Source organism: Synchiropus splendidus, chromosome 3 (assembly GCF_027744825.2).
Source record: "Synchiropus splendidus isolate RoL2022-P1 chromosome 3, RoL_Sspl_1.0, whole genome shotgun sequence".
In the NCBI taxonomy this organism is placed as follows: domain Eukaryota; kingdom Metazoa; phylum Chordata; class Actinopteri; order Syngnathiformes; family Callionymidae; genus Synchiropus; species Synchiropus splendidus.
In genome coordinates, this window is record NC_071336.1 from 29,702,913 (window position 1) to 29,720,320 (window position 17,408).

The 17,408-nt window shown below is 45.8% G+C and overlaps 1 protein-coding gene across 1 annotated transcript; it reads right to left on the reverse strand.

The window, feature by feature from the left end:
- Window positions 1-1,271: 1,271 nt before the first annotated feature.
- On the reverse strand, window positions 1,272-13,016 carry zgc:163022 (putative ferric-chelate reductase 1). Its single transcript, XM_053860107.1, has 16 exons — window positions 12,830-13,016; window positions 12,634-12,770; window positions 11,090-11,181; window positions 10,891-11,029; window positions 10,630-10,821; window positions 10,410-10,511; window positions 10,200-10,347; window positions 10,027-10,134; window positions 9,381-9,496; window positions 8,560-8,646; window positions 8,406-8,497; window positions 6,745-6,803; window positions 6,535-6,678; window positions 4,986-5,005; window positions 4,845-4,913; window positions 1,272-1,325 (listed from the first exon to the last, which is right to left on the reverse strand). The coding sequence occupies exons 1-16, from the start codon at window positions 13,014-13,016 to the stop codon at window positions 1,272-1,274; spliced, it is 1,746 nt and encodes a 581-aa protein (XP_053716082.1).
- Between the last annotated feature and the right edge of the window lie 4,392 nt (window positions 13,017-17,408).

Here is a 17,408-nt window from a genome sequence, read left to right on the forward strand (position 1 = left end):
TAATAATAATAATAATAATAATAACAAATGCCAACACCAACAAAAAATCAAAGAAGAAGAAAAACAAACCAAAGAAAAATCATAACCAAACCAAAGATATTCAAAGGGATTTCAAGGACAGAAAGAATGAAATGAAAGGACCCCAGACTTCATTTCTGATGCTGTTTAAAGCCATGCGCGCAGGCAGTGGGTGGGACCAAACATTTCCTCGCACCCACTGACGCGGTGCTCACAAACACACACACACTAACCCTCCCAATATCGCCATGTTCATCCCTGTCGCCGTTTTCTAAATTCCTCCTCCAGTTCCAGGAGCAGATGGTGTGAGACAAGAATCCCCGCCTCCATTAAATTTCCAATAACTGGTGTTGGGATGAGGCTTCCTCTGTGGAGCCCGCTGGGGGGGATTATGGTTTTAATTAGAGGCTTTACGTTGTGAAGCCCCCAAGATCAGCGTTCCTCAGGAGGGCGCAGGTGACGCTCCAAGGCTCCAGTCGAGTTTCATCACAGCGACTTTGGCTGGGGGCCCGCTGGCTCCGCCCCTCCCCTGCTCCCTGATAAATCATCACAGCTTGTGTGACTGGCAGGATTCCACACTTTGTCTGCGTCTGTGAAGGCTCCATAAGGAATGGTGGGAGACAAGTCGCACATCCGAACTACGAGGCTCTGTCTCCATCATCGCTTCATTTGTTTGATGGGGCAAGACCTGAAATGAAACTTTCAAACTCTGAGTGTCCTTCCATCATCCTCAGATTTCTGCGGGTCACATTCTGGGAACTGGACGAACCTGCCATCAGGAGAGTGGCCTGAGAGCTACTTCTGTTGCTCCACAAAAGGATTGACACAAGGTTTGCAGGTTTTCATGGAGCTACAGTAACATTCACGTAACTCCTCGCAGTCCTCCGTTTTTCAATCCCACTAGAGCGCTTCGATTGTGCTCAGAGAACTTAGTTAGATCCAGGTAACTTCCATCTTCTGACTCCGTGTGTCATGGATTTTGTTCATAAATGTAGGAAAATACAGGTCATTGACTTATCGATCATCGTTACCACTCATTGCATGTACAAGGATGCAGAGGACAGGAGGCTATCCCAGCTACACAGGGTAAGAGGCGGGGTTGGTCACCGACCTGCAGTATCACTGGCAAACCAACCTTTTCAAGGGATTAACTTCACTGTGTTGACTACCCATCTGCTGTTTTCTTTCTCTAGCTCTCAGTTACCTTTGTACTTCACGGCGTGGTGAGAAAAGAGCTGAGCCAAAAGGCAAACTCAGTCAGAAAAGGCTCCTCCTCTCACAGTGGGGTCACAATTTAAAATGGAGGTCTGACGTGATACTTTTTTGGAACCGTGAGGGTGGATTTTTGGTCATCACCTGACTCACATCAAAGGCCTAAACAACAACTGTTTTGATGTCTCATGACTAGTGATGGGTCCCGTAACAGCGAGCGCCGAGCTCACACAGCAATCCCCGTGTTGGTGCGCGTACCGCTTCAAGACACGTGACTGTGTCGACTCGGCAAAAACGCACCAAACTGTGTTCATAATGAATCGCATCTGTCAACAGGATGCAACTGCTGAAACAATCTGCTCTCACGGTTCCTTGTGTTTACCCAGTTTGTCTCCGATTTTCATCTTGTTCCATTCTAATTCAAATTAATTTCACGGTATAATTTAATTTAAAAAAATTTAAAACATGGAAAAACATTTTTTTTCTGAGCAAATATTTGTAAAAACAAAGAGTCCACAAGCTTCCTCATTCATGTCGTTTTCACGTTTTTCACATTATGATACATGTTGACATTGTCTAAAAATATGGAACAATAATGAATGCAAAGACTTAAATGATATTATTATATACAGTCGGACATCAGATCAGTGTCAATTCAGTGTGTCAAGTCGCTTGCCTGCAGGGAGTTTGAATGTCCAGCAGGTGTCAGTATTCAGCGACACAGTATCGACACAGTGTGTCATTGTGTCTAAACACTTCATGACGCCTCATTTTCCCGTCACTACTCATAGCGTGTCCAGTGTTTCTGCCCTTCAGTTGCTCTATCTAACACCGTGGAGGGTGTGGGTCCGCCTAAAGACTCGGGAAGATGAATATGGATTTCTTTGGAAGTGTAAATCATCCGAACTGTGGAGAGATTAAAAATACGGTTCTGGAAATGAACTTAATAGCTCTGTTTAAATATGAATGAAGATGAGTTTGTCCGGTCTTGACTCGGGCTAATCAGAGACACATTAAGGGCTATTTGCCACGACCTGTCATGCGGCCGAGTCATTCATAATCCAGGCTCGCGCTGAAGTCCGCGAACCGCTAATGGCTCCATCAAAGTCCCTAAAAATACCATTAGACTCCGCTTCCACTTTTAATGAGAAGGAGGGGTTAAGTTAAAGGCATGATGGGACTTTAGAACCTGTGTCTCTGCAGAAGTCCACTGAAGAAGATCAGCAAACTTTTAAAGGAGCACCTGTGTGACTGCATGAATGCAGAGGTCCGAGTCAAGACCGGAACAAGGGGGCAGCGCTCTCATCAGAGAGGTCCAGGGATCCAGCAGAGAGGCGTCCTGAACTGCTCTGGAGGAGGAGCAGCTCTTCACTGAGCCTCTCCTGGATCACTGAGCTTTACCACACCGTTCAAGTTCTCCAAAAAAGTAAGATACAAATACAGTGGTACCTCGGTTTTCAAACGTCCCGGAATTTGAACAAATTGGAGTTCGAACAAAAATTTCCAGATATTTTTGCTTCGGACTTTGAACGAAAAGCCAGAACTCGAACACTCCCGAAAAAAGCCGGAAAAAACTTAACGTGCATGGACCGATCAGCTGACCCACGACGCGCTTTGTTATTGTGTATATAAATGGTGCTGTCTGCTGTAAAATGTTTGGATTTAACTAGTAATTCAATGAAACCTCACATCATCTCTAAACCAAGAGCACCATCTAGTGGCCTCTGAATATTAGGACGCTGTTTCGTCAACCTTGCAATGTTTCATGATACCTCATCTGCCCATCACTAGCCATTCATGTATCCACTGTTAGGTCATATCCCAGCTAGCTAGGGTGAGCGCCGACACCCTGAACAGCCCATAGCAGAGACAACCACTCACTCACTCACTCTATAAATCCATTGATGGATTTCTGGAGAACCGCTTCATATTTGCTTTCTTAAACCTCCCACGTCCTCGTACGCCGAGGCCGGTTCCACTGGCCTGGACCCGCCTCACTTCCTGACATTGATATTCATCTGCGTGGGCAGAGAAACACAAATCTACAAATGGCCACACGCACAACTGACTCACAGCTCTCACCGAGACCAAATGTTGTGTTGCTTCGAGCTGTCTGTCAGAGCGCGGCCAAACAAAACATAAAAGAACATTCCACTGCTGAACAAGTCTGAGGCTCGCAGAGCAACATTTGAAAAGGACACGTTTTTCGCTGTAGTAAACATCTAAGTCCATAAATTGACCGGCATAAACACTCTCAGACTCACTCTCGGCCGTGAGTCCGGTGTCTAGCCGCAGACTAGAGTAACAAGTCTGATCCATCTCCAGACCTGCAGTCAGTGAGCGTGTCAGTTGGGGAGCGTACAGCCAGCTGGTCGGAACAGAGTCAAAGAGACTATCGACTTCACGCTCTAAAGTACTTGTGACACGTCGATAAATATGGGAATCAAGGTGGACTTTTTGATCACAAGTGATGGAAAGATGAGAGAGAACAACAGATGGAACTAGCAGCCTCCTCAGTCATGAAACTGTCAAGAGTATAGTGGTCAGGACAAAGCAAATAAAAATATCAGCTGAAATGTGTTTTCTCTGCTTCGTGACTGGAGCTTCTGGTGAGGTACGTTCACCCCAGATGTGACCTAGGTGACAGAGTCGCAGCTTCAGTTCGCGTCCAGTCCCATTTATGCTCAACGTTATGTATGGATCTGGATTCGCACGGAGCCTTCTGCGTTCATTTTGTCCACATTTCTGAACGTTTCCACAAAGCTTACGGATACGGACCAAATGGAGCAGTACCACCCAAAACCACGGGGGGCAGTGTTGCTGTTACTCCCCGATACGTAGCTCTAATGAGACACGAAGAAGACACAACAATGGCGGAAATTCTCCGTCCTCCAGTTGCGATATATTTAGCGATCACCACCTCCTACGACGCTGCCTCTGTTTCCTCTTTTGTGTGTCTTCCACAGTCACCATGTTTTGGAGTTTGTCGTTGTCATAAACTTTTGACTCTGGGCTGCTCCCCCTGGTGGATATATTGGTGAACAGCAATACCAACTAAAAACGCATGGAAGCATGTGATCAGTGACTGTAACATGGTTTGAAGGAGTCAACGTTTAACAAAACAGTTCTGGGTCCATGTGGGAAAAAAAAAAAATGCAGGAAGGTTGCAGAAGTATTGTAGTCGTGGATTCTTCTTTTCTTCTGCGGACAAATGGGCGAGAAGATGTAAATGAGCTGCTTATTACAGGCGCGTTCATCAAGCTGGCGCTGGAGCGACTTCAACCACTTGATGAATATGCATGTAAATTTGTTAATTAAGTTAATTATGCCGCTAGAAATCCATTCGTCTCGGCGAGAACGTCCCTGCTGTGATGACTTTTTAGCCAACGCTGCCATCGCTCACTCGCCGGGCTATTTAAGAAACACTTGAAGGGTGAGGGGGGGGGTGAAGGGGATTTAGATGTCAGGCAACTTTGGGCTTCAGGAGAAACAGGAAATGTATGTGTCCAGATTTATGGATCAGATCTTTTAATGGAACATTGAGTGTTTTGAGTCTTCAATATCATAATAACATCTGAGGGGGGGATTCATTCTCACGACCGTCCGATTCCAACCAGGAGTGCGATCAAGAAGGTCAGGTTTCCCAGGAGGTAAATCCCTGTCATCACGACCTCTGATGAAATCTGAGACCACAAAAAAATCAAGTTTTACATTTCGGAACCATTTCCAAGGGGATCGCTTCATGTCACGCTCACCATCCCACTTCCTTTGGTGCCTGCAGGACAGAGACAGAGAGCAGGATCAACAGCGACAACAGCCACCGCAGCACATCACGACTCAAACGCAAATGTCTCAAATGAATCTCACTGACTGGAGGGACAAACCTTGAAAACTACTGTATGATCTTTGCAACCACTGCTGCCACAGTTACTTTGAAAAAGTAATCCAACTACTGATTGCTAAATACTCCCTCAAAAAGTAACTTAGTTACTTTACTGATTACTTGAATTTAAAGGTAACTAAGTTAGGTAACAAGTTACTTGTCAAGTTACATTTGGCAGCTGACGACTGCTCTCATTGTCTAGACAATGTCTTTTATGTCAATTTTCAGGGTGGAGTTCCATGTTTGGGGTCATTTTTTTAGCACAATCTCAGTGATATGAATGTACAGTTTTACTTTGACACACTGTAACCCATCGGAGCGAAAATCACGCACAAAAAGCAACAAGTATGAAGAACAAAACAAAGTGATATATTGCCATTTATATAATAAAAAGTAGGGAATTCACCATTATTTTTGTTGTTATTTTACTTTTTTTAGCTGTCTCCTGTTGGCCACCTGGAGGCAGTAGTTGCACTTAAGTGGCTGCTGTTACTCGCCTGTACGCTCCGTCGCGCCGGATTTTTTTTAAATTTCTGACTTTTGAGAGAAAATGCAACATCAGTACATCACATCTGTATCGTTTCTTCCATCACCAGAGAAAAAATAATCTCTAAAATTCTAAAAATCTATAAGTGTCGTTTTACCTGACCTATTCAGAGTATATTTAAAAAGTGGTACATAGTTTTTTGAGTCCGCATTTTCGTCACATTTGCCAGGCTCCTTTATTTCGCTCTTTTTAACCTGTGATTTCTGGGTCTTGATGGACCCTGCAGGGTTGATACTGTCGTCTATAGCAGACACTAATTCAAAGTAGTGGCTGTATTTTCAGCTAGAAACGTGCATCTCTCTCCTCTTCACACATGAGCTGCCCGCGTGTTGAAACCATGACTGGTGCGTCCTGCGCATGACGCCATGCCCAGACGCAGTTGTAGTAGTAGTAGTAACTAGTTAGATCACTCGTAACTGAAAAAGGTTGTTATAGATATAAGAGTGACACGTTACACGCGTAACACGTTACTGGCATCAGTGTTTGCAACTATATGCATTTAAAGCTCTTTCAGGCCCCATAAACTGACTTGTCGGGACAGACGTGGACCCCTGGCCTCGAGTTTGACACCAGCTTTCTAACCTATCCGTGGAGTGTTTCTATGTGACTGGAGGTGGACAGACAACCTGCCTCTCACCCTGTCCAGCTGAAACTCCTCCCCCTCAAGCTTTAATGGGAATAACAAATAGGAAATTAATAAGTTTAAAGTGCCCCATTTTCACACCTCTGTTTTAATAAGAGAGGGTCCTCACTTGACTCGATTCTTTCACCGACAGACTGAAAAACGGGTCCTTAATCTGACTAATTCCAAGTCGCTCTGATTCCCCAACGTAGCTGAAGCACTCTAAGAAACGTCTCAAAACTCTGCGCTCACCTTTCCCGTTCAGTCTGCACTTGAAGTCCAGATCCAGCATGAGGAAGAAGAGGGCCTCCCACCCCACGAAGCCGCCCATCACCTTCATCAGCCACCGGCCCGGACTGCTGTCCATCAACTTCAGCCCTGTAAATATGGCCGACACTGGCAGAGAAAAAAACGTCATTGAGGCGTGGAGGAGAGAAGCACGTGAGCGGAGGCAGACGTTACCAGCAAGAGCCTTCACGGCCACTGCAGTCAGAGTGTGGGACCAGGTGAAGAGGAAGCGACTGTGGGGGGACAGACACACATCAAATATCACCAGGGACGCCTGCCACAAAAATCCCTTCTACCTCCGCTGGAAACCTTTAGACTCAAGAATGGCTTTCCAAACAAATACAAACATACGTCAGCGGTGGCCAACCAGTCAGAGGCTTAGAGCCACGTTGTGTTGCTGAAAAGAGCCATGAAACATGTGAGGCTGGAAGAATCACCTGAACAGCTGGTCATGTGACTTAGTGGCAGTATAGCGGTTAAAGCTCATCCCTGTGTGTCACAAGGTTGCTGGTTCACATCCGGCGTATGTCTCTCGTGCATGTATTTTTAAAATTCACACATTCTACTGTGATCCTCCTGGAAATATCAAGCGGCGTAGATAGAAATGTATGCGCCATTTATTTTACTTCTATACTAACTATTTACTTATATATTTTTTTATGTGGCTAATGCCAATAACTCTCACCAATAACGTGGCCCCGGTCTGTATGTGTGAGTCCCCCACCACGTGCGGCGAAGTTTATTGTTTATGTTTCAAAGTTAAACACAAGTCGAAGTCTTGGAACAATATTTTCATATTTCGCCGGAATAGCTCTGACTTCTTCGTCTTATTTCCTGTATAAACGATCATCTCAACAGCAACTTGACCAAAACCGCAGCCAGTTCGGCGGCTCCTTTGGTGAAGCGCCACATGAAACTGGGGAAAGAGCCGCCCGTGGCTCAGGTGCCGTGGGTTGTTCAACATGTTCAACAATTGTCGAAACAGTCATGTGCCTCTTTAAAACTCCAAGTGCATCCAAAACTTGTTGGTTTGTGGAACTTTATTTTACTGCAAATGACCTTGCAAATGAATAATGAATGAGAGATATCGAGGCTTATATGGGCAATGCTTCATTAATTTTTATGTTGAAGCCTAATGATGTTGAGCTGCTTTTTTTTTTTAAAACGTTAAGAAAGTTCAAAAGTAAAAACATGTTTTTATTAGAGAGAAAAAAAAGTGATACCAGCCCTTAGTGCCTTTTGCTTTTTTGTTTATTTGCTATTTTTTTATTTATTATTCACATGTAATAATTGAATAGTAATAATAATTTCAATATAATTAATAATAAGTAATTGCAAAGAAATACAACACAAAACAGAATGAAACAGGTAGAAATGTGATGCAAATGCGAAAAAGTTACAAACAGAAAGACAAAACACTCACATTTGACATTTGTTTTCTTCCTGAACACTATATTTGCAGTATTTCCGATGACATGATTTTGAATTTTCCTCTCACTCTTAACTATTCAAAACACATACACAAACTGGCACCAAAGAATAAATTACTTTTACAGATGTTTTAATCGTCTCAACCTTGTGAGGACAGACCAAAATGTCCTCACAAGAATGCCCCCACACGCACCAAGTTATATATAAATGACACTTGTTTTTTATTATTAAAGCATTGTAAAATGTAATAATTCCCCCAAAACAGCATGTATAACTCGTGACACAGCAGACGCTACAATGCCAACAATAAATCTGTGCATTAAAAAAGCAAAACCATATTAAGAATAACTAAGTCTAGTGCTGTGACTGTTGCTTCCCTCACATTCTCATGCTCGGCTACTCACAGCTGATGATCGGGTCCACAGCGGACCAGGGCCAGAGTGGGCTGGATGAGGGACAGGATCAGCACCAGGCAGCCCAAGACCGGATGAGCACCCTGCACAGAAGCCGCGGTCACTGTGTCTGTGTGGTGATGGTGAGCGCACGTGCCGTACAGACCCCAGACCAGACTCTGACGTGAGCGAAGGAGAGGATGAAGCCGATGGCAGTGAGGATCACCGTCAGACTCATCACTGCCACGTGGACCTGCAGAGAGTTTCAGGGAACAGTGCAGTACCAGCTGCGGCAGGTAGGGGGCGGACTACCTCCTCTGCACACAACTTGGATGCAAAGTCTTTACCGTAAATTCCGGACTACAGAGGGCACAGGAATGTTATCTCCACCCACTAAATGTAAGAAGAATAATAGATCTTGTTCCTACATAAGCCGCACTGGACTATAAGCCGCGGATGCAGTGGTGCTGTCTGTGCTGCAGAAAGGTCAGTGGTGCACCAGGCTTAAAAATGCATGAGGATCACTTCTAACTAGTTTTGAAAACAGGCTCTAGCATGGAGACTGACTCGTGAAACAAACTTGGCAATGTTCTGAACTTGAATCACAAACTCCTCACATCTTTTATCGACTTTAAAGCGCTAAAAATGCTCTGTTTTCGCCTGCGTGTCCTAAGTTCCGACACCACAGCTGGTCTCCGCTGCTGCTTCTCCTCTACAGTCCTCCAGTAGATCGGCTCTGTGGGCGGACTGCAGACACGCAGGTGAAAACAGCACATTTTCAGCACTTTAAGGTCAATAAAACACCTGTGATTTCATTGGTCTGATGTGAGGAGGCTCAGTATTTTGGCAGCATGAGGCTCTTTAGCCAATAAAAATCCATACATTATATATATTGTTGTATAAGTTGCGGGGTTCAGACCGCGTGAAAGAAAAGTAGCGGCTTATAGTCCGGAAATTACAGTGGCTTTTTCTTTATGGACGTCTCACCGAAAACCAGGCGTCTCTTCCCCACAGCTTCCGTCCGGCCGCAGACCCCTTCAGGAACCTGGCCACCATCATTCCCAGGGAACCGGTGGTCATCCAGGCGATCAACATCAGAGCTCCTGCGCATGACATCTCACTTGAGCTTCAATCACGAATGAAGCAGGAGCTGAGCAAACCTTTTTTTTGGTTTCTGAAGAACAAAACCTCTGGAAATATTTTGAATTAACGTCCGGTTTGTACCACACAAGACGTAACCGATCATGTTGATAGAACTTGTAGCTTTTAGAACAGAAGTTGGTAACATTACGAGTCTTTTTTCAGGGGTTTCACGAGTCATATCACCAGACTTGAGGTCATTTTCAGTCAAATTCACCTCTACTACTCGTGATGAAAATCAAGTCAAACAAGTCACAAAGACTCGACAGGCTTGAAAACTGTAGGGTTCTGTATTTGTGAGGGACGAATCGGAGCAACACATCAGGTGCACAGGGGCTTACAAGAGTCAGTACTGGGTGCCCACTGGTTTGCAGCCACCAATGCGACTCCGCCCACCTCTCGAGTCACGTGAGAACAAGCAGGTCACTGAGCTGGTGGCGGGGCTTCAGTTCGAATAACGTTCATACCCGTCACTTCCTCAAGTGTCTCTCACCGTGAGCTTTGATGATGTGTGGCCATCCTGCTCTCCCCACCACTCCAGGCTTGGAGATGTCCACCTTCTCAGTGCTGACAGACGTCTGCGTGTGGATGCGGATTTGTCCTAAAAAAGACAGAGATGCTGCCAAGACCCGACCTGATGACCACGGTCAAGCAACTCATCTTCACCGCTGCTGTCTGTAGGTCCAGAAGCAAGCATGAGATGGTAGGAAGCCTCGAGTCCAGCGCTGCGCTGGATGGATATGGGGTTCCTGGAGGTGAAGGAGCAGCTGATGACTCCATCCTTCAGAGACACTCTGACACCAGAGACGTCCCCCTGACAGACAACAAGCAGGGGGTTTCACATCACATGGACACATGCAGAGGTTCTGTCAGTACCAGGGGGAGCGTCTGTGGAGGTCTGCGTCCCGTTGAGAAGGCGTGTCGAAGCCACAGCTGACCGTCTGGAGATGAGCCACAGATGTAGATGTCGTCGTTCCCCTGGAGAGTTCGATAAGATCAGAGGTGACAGTGTGGTGAAGCAAACCATAGAGGGCTTCTGATCCACACTTCAGTGACGTTTCACCCCGAGTCAGACCCAAAACGTGTTGGTCTTTACCATCATCTGATCATCTGAAAAGCCAAAGGAGACGTATCCCTCAGAAGGTCCGGTCACCTCGTAGTGGACCTCGGCATCAGTGACGACCTTCGCCGACATGAAGAAACACTCCCTGCTGGCGTCAGGGTTGCAGCGCGACGGATGACTGAAGCAAACCTTGCTGGTGCCACAGTCCTCGCTGGAGATGGAGTCCTGCAGGAGGGAGCACAGCCTTTAAGACACTGCGGCGCCAGGCTCCATCTGCTGACACGTGGATCTCACAGGTGACGGTGCAGGCTGCGGGCTGGAGGTCGCCGCCGGCGAGGCAGTCGTGTTGGTGCTCTCCTGGCTGGAGTTCAGAGCCACAACTGGACTGGTCACGTCCACCCAGAAGGTCCTGTAGTCCTTCACAAAGGTGGCGCTGCAGGAACACCAGAGTCACTTCAGGTCTCAGGGTGGTGCCATCATCTGGGGAACTCACTGGAACTGGACGGGTTCTGTGACCTCCGAGGCCGTCCACGACACCTGGATGAAGGTCTTAGGACTGCTGGAGGTGTGAGACACCGAGGAGTTCTGCGGACGGACCAAGAGACTTCTGTCAATACACGGATGCTTCAGGGTTGTCTGCGCTGAGAGTTGAGCAGAGTGTGAGGGGCTGTCTACATGTGTTCAGCCGGCCAGCTGTCCAGGGTGTCCTCCACAGCTGATGACTTCCACATGAAGAGAACAGCACGTAGTATTTGATGGGGTTTTTGAAGGTGCATTGCATCCTATTTAAAGTGCTAATACAGTTTTGCAGGAGCACTTTATTTTCATTCATTCAATAAAAAAAATAAATAAATAAATAATGTGCAAAAGTTGCCAATTGTGCCACTTTTATTTTTATTCATTTTTAGTGGGATTTTTTTTCCCCTGAATTGAAGGTTGGATTGCACAGATTTGCAGTTGCTGTTGTTGCAAACAGAACAGATCATGTTGGTGAATGACGCCATTTTATAATGCCACTAGTGGCTCTGTAGATGACCTATATTTGACTTCGTTCCATCACAAATACCGTGAACCATAGTGTGTGTGTGTGTGTGTGTGTGTGTGTGTGTGTGTGTGTGTGTGTGTGTGTGTGTGTGTGTGTGTGTGTGTGTGTGTGTGTGAGTGTATACATGTTTTTTTTGTTTACAAAAATTATCGTTTCTTGTGATAATACAATTCTCACCCCCCCACCCAAAAAAATATATATATGTATATATAGATGTATCCATATATGCATCTTTTGATGTGTTTACATATAGATATGGCTATAGATATAATAAAAGTTGTGCTGCATGAGCTTAAAAGTTGCTGGCTTTTTTTTCATTTATTAATTCCGATGATGCTCCGCCAACTTTGGAAACTGAAACTACAGCTGGGACATTCCAGAAATACTCCCTCCCTGGGCCCAGTGGTCCGGTTCACCCCAGCTGCTGAGCCACCCATTCATTCACACGTTCATACACCGATGGCAGGAAGCTGCAACACAACACCTTACAAGTGGCACCAGGGGCTCGCAAGGGTGAACCTGATGGAATGAAGTTCCTGTTGAATTGAAAACATGTCTGACAGCCAAGTCACGTATAGAACACACACACCCTCACACACCAGTGGAGGAGTCAACAACTCATCTGTATGTCCTTGGAATGTGGGAGGAAAACAGAGTGCTCTGAGGATGCCCAACTAGAGGGAGACGAACAGAACCTCTGCTTGTGACATGAATATTTAAAAGTGGAATTTAGTGGTGATGGGTACATGAGGTATCATGAAACAGTGTTGCAGGGTTGAAGAAACAATGTCCTGATTTTCAGAGGCCACTAGATGGCACTCATGGTTTAGAAATAACAGACAGCGCCACCTCGTGGCCTCTGAAAATCAGCACACTGTTTCATGAAGCCTCATCGATTCACTAGAGTCCTGACTCCATTGGGACAAACAAGTGAAAAGCAGTCCATGTTTCAGAGGGTGTATCTGTGAGTGCAGAGGTGAGTGTGGGCTCACAGGCTGGAGGCTGCAGTGGAGGAGCCGGGCCCCCTGCGTGGAGAGGAAGAAGGAGCCCACTGGGGTCTGCCCCCCCACCTCTCTGGCTTGTAACAGGAAGCCGGTGAAGGGCTCTGAACCGGGCGCTCGAAGCCAGACTGAGAGAAGACGACACGTGAGAGGAGGGTTCTCTGGGTGGTCGTGTGAGGTACGTCACCTGTGAGCTCCTCTCCGGGACTGAAGCTGCTCTGGTCGGTCGTGACGGAGAAAGGCGAGGAGTCCGTGCTGGGGCTTTGGCCACGGTGACGCGGCAGCAGGTCCTGACAGCTGTCCGTCACCTGACCCGAGCTGTACCCCAGAACCCCGGGAGCCGCAGCCGCCAACAGCAACAGCAGCAGGTCCATGTTATGAGAGTGTGTCCTCGCGGGCTGGGAGAGGAGGAGGAGAGGGGCAATGATACAATGAGTTCTCTCACCTGGGAAAAGCTCAGGTGTGTGGGCAGGATCCGGCCCGCCCTCCTCTTCTGATCCACCTGTTATCGTGTGTGTGTGTGTGTGTGTGAGACAACAGGGAATTCTTGTGAGCAGCACAGTCTTAGATTTCTCGGTGAGCCCCGGAGCAGGTGAACTGGTTTCAGGTGTTGCTAAGTTACGGCTCCTCCCGTCCAGTTGGTCTCCTCACTCTGGGTTACCTGCTAAATTCATGGATATAAATCATATATGGACATATATGTCAACCCACACGCTCACCCTAAACCTAACCAAACCAGAACAAATCGCTCACATTAACCTCTGAAACAAACTTAAAACCATGTATTATGATACTGTTGTTACGTCTTGTTGTTTTCACCCTCAGAACTCCATGTGCACTGGCCAAAATGTCCTCATAAGATCAGCGTCTTGTCAACGATTGAGCCACATAAGAATATTAATACATGTACACACACACTGACATATGTTTGTATTTCTATCCTTCTGGGGACATGGTGAAGTTTCTCGTCGCCATAACCCTTTCCCCAGCCTCTCACCCTAAACCTAACCCTCCAAAACACATGGTTCACCTGAACCAGGACTCTGAACCAAACTGAAACCCAGTTATAAAGACCAGTTATTTTGAAGCCTTCATCCTCCTTAACCTCGCGGGGTCCATCCAAATGTCCCCACAAAGTCATATGGCCCTCCCAAGGATAGTGTTTAATCAATAATCTGTCCCCACAAAGTAGGATAAACAAGCCCACACACGATATTTTTGTGAGGACCTTTCATAGCCAAAACCCTTTCCCCAGCCTCTCACCCTAAAACTAACCATCCAAAACAAATGGCTCAACTTAACCAGGAACTTACTGATGTTTTAACCCTCAAGCAAAATGCCCTCATAAGATCAGTGTCTTGTCAAAGACTGATCCACACACAAACTGATCCATGCATTTACAACAGAACAGCCATTGTTCTGAAGCCCACATGTGGAAGTGCATAGTGTTGTGGTGGCACTATAACTAGCATGTCATTATCCGAAGCACCGTCCTCAAACTCAGGGCCTGCAGACCAGTTGAAGCCCTCAGAACAATGTTTAATGGCCACCGACTCAACAAAGAAGTCCAATGAAACTGTTGCACCGCTGAGAAACTTTGAACTCCACTTATGGTTTAGTGAAAAAGAAAGTTGTCTTCATCATGAAGAAATAAAAATAAAAAGCTAGATTCCACCAAGTTAAACAGAGACACTCAAGCGCAGTTCATAAATGCGAGCAATATTTGTTTCCTGAAAACCAAGGTCAGCTGCCTTCTATCTCGCCAGTCCAGTCTCCTATTGAGTGTTACAAGTGTCCTGAAGATATTTGGGGTGTCAATGTTTCTCTACGGAGCCCTGGAAGTGACATGCATGTGTTTTTTGTTCTGTTTTTTTTTGGATGTGGCGTGCATGACTTTATTTATTTATTTTTTGCCTTTTTTTTCCTTTTTTTTCCCGTGATCAGAATCAGAATCAGAATCAAATTTATTGCCATGGTCAGTGGGGAGCCCACCAACTAGGAAAGTGTTTTGGAATAAAGTGCAGACAAAAAAGAAATCAATAAAATAAAATATAAATAAAATAAAATATAAATAAATAAAGAATAACAACAACAACAACAACAACAATAATAATCATCATCATCATAATAAATTTAAAAAATAAAATAAACAACAAAGGCTGTTCGTGTATATGTGCATGTATGTATGTATGTAATGCGTATCTCGAGATAACAGTTATCTCGAGATAATATTTATCTCAAGATACAATCGTAAATGTTAGCGCGTGCTGTCTCCCATGGCTTCGTAACTGTTCGTCAACATTGTCGGTCACTGCCTGCAAGTCTGTGCGCTTTTAACACTCTGATCAAGTGCCTTCTACTCAAAATAATACCATGTGTGGCTAAGCTATACGTATTACGCGTCAATGGAAGCGACATTCATGACTTTATTTCTTTTATCCCGAGATACAAATTATCTCGAGATAACTGTTATCTCGGGCAAAAAAATAAATAAAGTCATGCATGTCACCTCCAAAAAAATAAACACATGTATGTCCCTTCCAGGGATCCGTAGTTGTCTTTAGTTTTAAATTAGTGTCACGATTGACGCTATTAAATGACACTCTGCTGCCCCCGTGTGTTCGACATGTATCACTGCAGCCACTCCTGTACGTCCGCAGGAACAAAAACGAGTTGACATCGAAGCTCATTCCGGTGATTTTACAGTTTTCTTGTGAAGTCTCATTCACGAGGCAACTCGAGAGAACCTCTGACTTCTTCTTATGACGTCAAAAAGCAAAAATGAGTGAAATATTGCTCGTGTTTCTGGTGCCCTTTTTTCCTTCCTGACATAAACCATTTTCTGCGACTTGGTTTCCGTGCGCAGCCTTCGACAGTTCCTCCTCCACCTCTCCGGTCCGATTCGACTCGCAGGGCTTCAGACTTGTCAGCGCGCGGGACGTCTGAGGCGCGGGTGTCGGGTGCGTTTAAGCGAGTCCTCACTCCTCTGGCGGAGGAAGGAGACGATCTGCTTTCTTCTCCCGTCACGTTTGGAACCCGAAATCCCACAAAGTTTCCTCTCGATGATCCCCGTCGCCATGGTTACCGTGCGACCTGTCACCGGTGCTGATGTGCGCAGCTATTTCCGGAGCTGTTTAGAAATGCAAAGTAGACGCTTAAATCCCAGCGCCGATATTTTTATCATCGCACCACTGTGTGTTCAGTCATTCAAAAGTCACTTTTTACAATCAACTTATTGTTTTTTTATTTATTTAAAAACTCCTCCGTCATAAGAATAAAAAAAAATGTCTAAGAAAGTTCCGTTACCTCGTGATAGGGGATAATATACTGCCACCTAGTTGTGAAACGGTTGAACTGCATCATGGTTTTTAAAGAGAAAATAAGTGAGTGGAGGAGCAGCGCTTTTACTCCGAGTCTCTTCTGGATGAACTCGCTTCAGTAGCCAAGATGTTCGCATGACATCACTTCAGAAGGCCTCAGGTGGCACCAGGACTGGACAGAGTTGTACTTTGAAGGTCCTGGTGACCTTGCTTCTCACGACGTATGAACCACTTGTAAGTTCTTTCAGACACTTCCTAAAACCACCAGGTGAGTGGAAGGTCCACTGGACTGTGTGCTCATGATAGAAGATGCTCCTTAGGTTCGTCTCCCCTCACTCCTGAGCAAGACTCCAAGGTACTTGAACTCCTCCACCTCTGCTCTCCACCGTGGCCAAGGTCATTCCCACCCAAGGTCACTGAGAAGTACGGTCTCGGACCTGGAGGAGATGATCCTCATCGTCCAACAGAACCGCATAAGAAGCTCCAGAAGTCACAATGAGGTCCTCATCCAGAAGATCCGTTGAGGAGTTGAAGAGTAGATTTGACCAGTGGATAGATGAGGACGTTTTGTGAGAACGCTGTGGTGCAGATAGAGCTGAGCCAAAAGACTCTGATTTGGCAGCATACAAGCAGAAGGTAGAAGAAGCTGAAGATGAGCTCAGTTGCCCGGGAAAATATCCAGCTACTCAGTTATTGAAAGTAACAGCACAACAAGCAGTGGCGAAATCAGAGGGATCAGAGACGCTCACCTTCCAACACCTACGTCCAATCGAAGTCCAAGTCCAAGTCCAGGTCGGTACGTCACGGAAACAAAATGTTCAATATGAGATTCTGTTGGATCAGAAACCAGCCAGCTGTCCACGGCCTGGTCTGCAGTCTGACTTCCCCATTCCACGCCAAACATGTTTCCATCTCTCTGGAGTCAACGGAAAAGCCCAGTTTCAGAGCACATTGGGTGCCAAACCACCCGCTGAGGTGACGCGGGCTGACTCAGCTCCAATTGTTCATCTTCATGTGGGAGCTTTTTTAAACTCCAGACACTTGTTTCTGAGCCTTTGACTCTGACCCACTGAGGTCACAGTCGCCCCTGATCGCAGCAGTCACTCGAAAAAATGCTCCGACGTCAGCAAAGATGAGGTCAGTTGAAGGCTTCGTGAAAGAAAGTCAAAGTCTGGTCTTGACTCAGGAAAGATGTTCTGTACTTTTGAGGTTTAAACTGAGGCAGTTTTTGAGGAATCATTACCATATTCAGCCTATCATCCATTACTATCTTATTTTATCATTATCATGTATCAAGACCAAAAACCATAGAAAAGTGGCACAAGGCAGAGAGCGCTCTCAAGTAACTGTAATTTTCGTAGTTTCCCCAGTGATTTTCAATGGGCCAGGCAGTGCAATTGGTCATGTGACCAGCTCCGGTTGAAACCATTTGACAAGTGACATTTT

Bases quoted from the DNA above. Each gene is read 5' to 3' on its own strand.
- zgc:163022 (XM_053860107.1), bottom strand. From the start codon at position 13,016: ATGGACCTGCTGCTGTTGCTGTTGGCGGCTGCGGCTCCCGGGGTTCTG. The intron at 12,771-12,829 runs GTGACGTACCTC...GTCTTCTCTCAG, and splicing joins TCCCGGAGAGGAGCTCACAG to TCTGGCTTCGAGCGCCCGGT. The intron at 11,030-11,089 runs GTGAGTTCCCCA...GTGTTCCTGCAG, and splicing joins ACAGAACCCGTCCAGTTCCA to CGCCACCTTTGTGAAGGACT.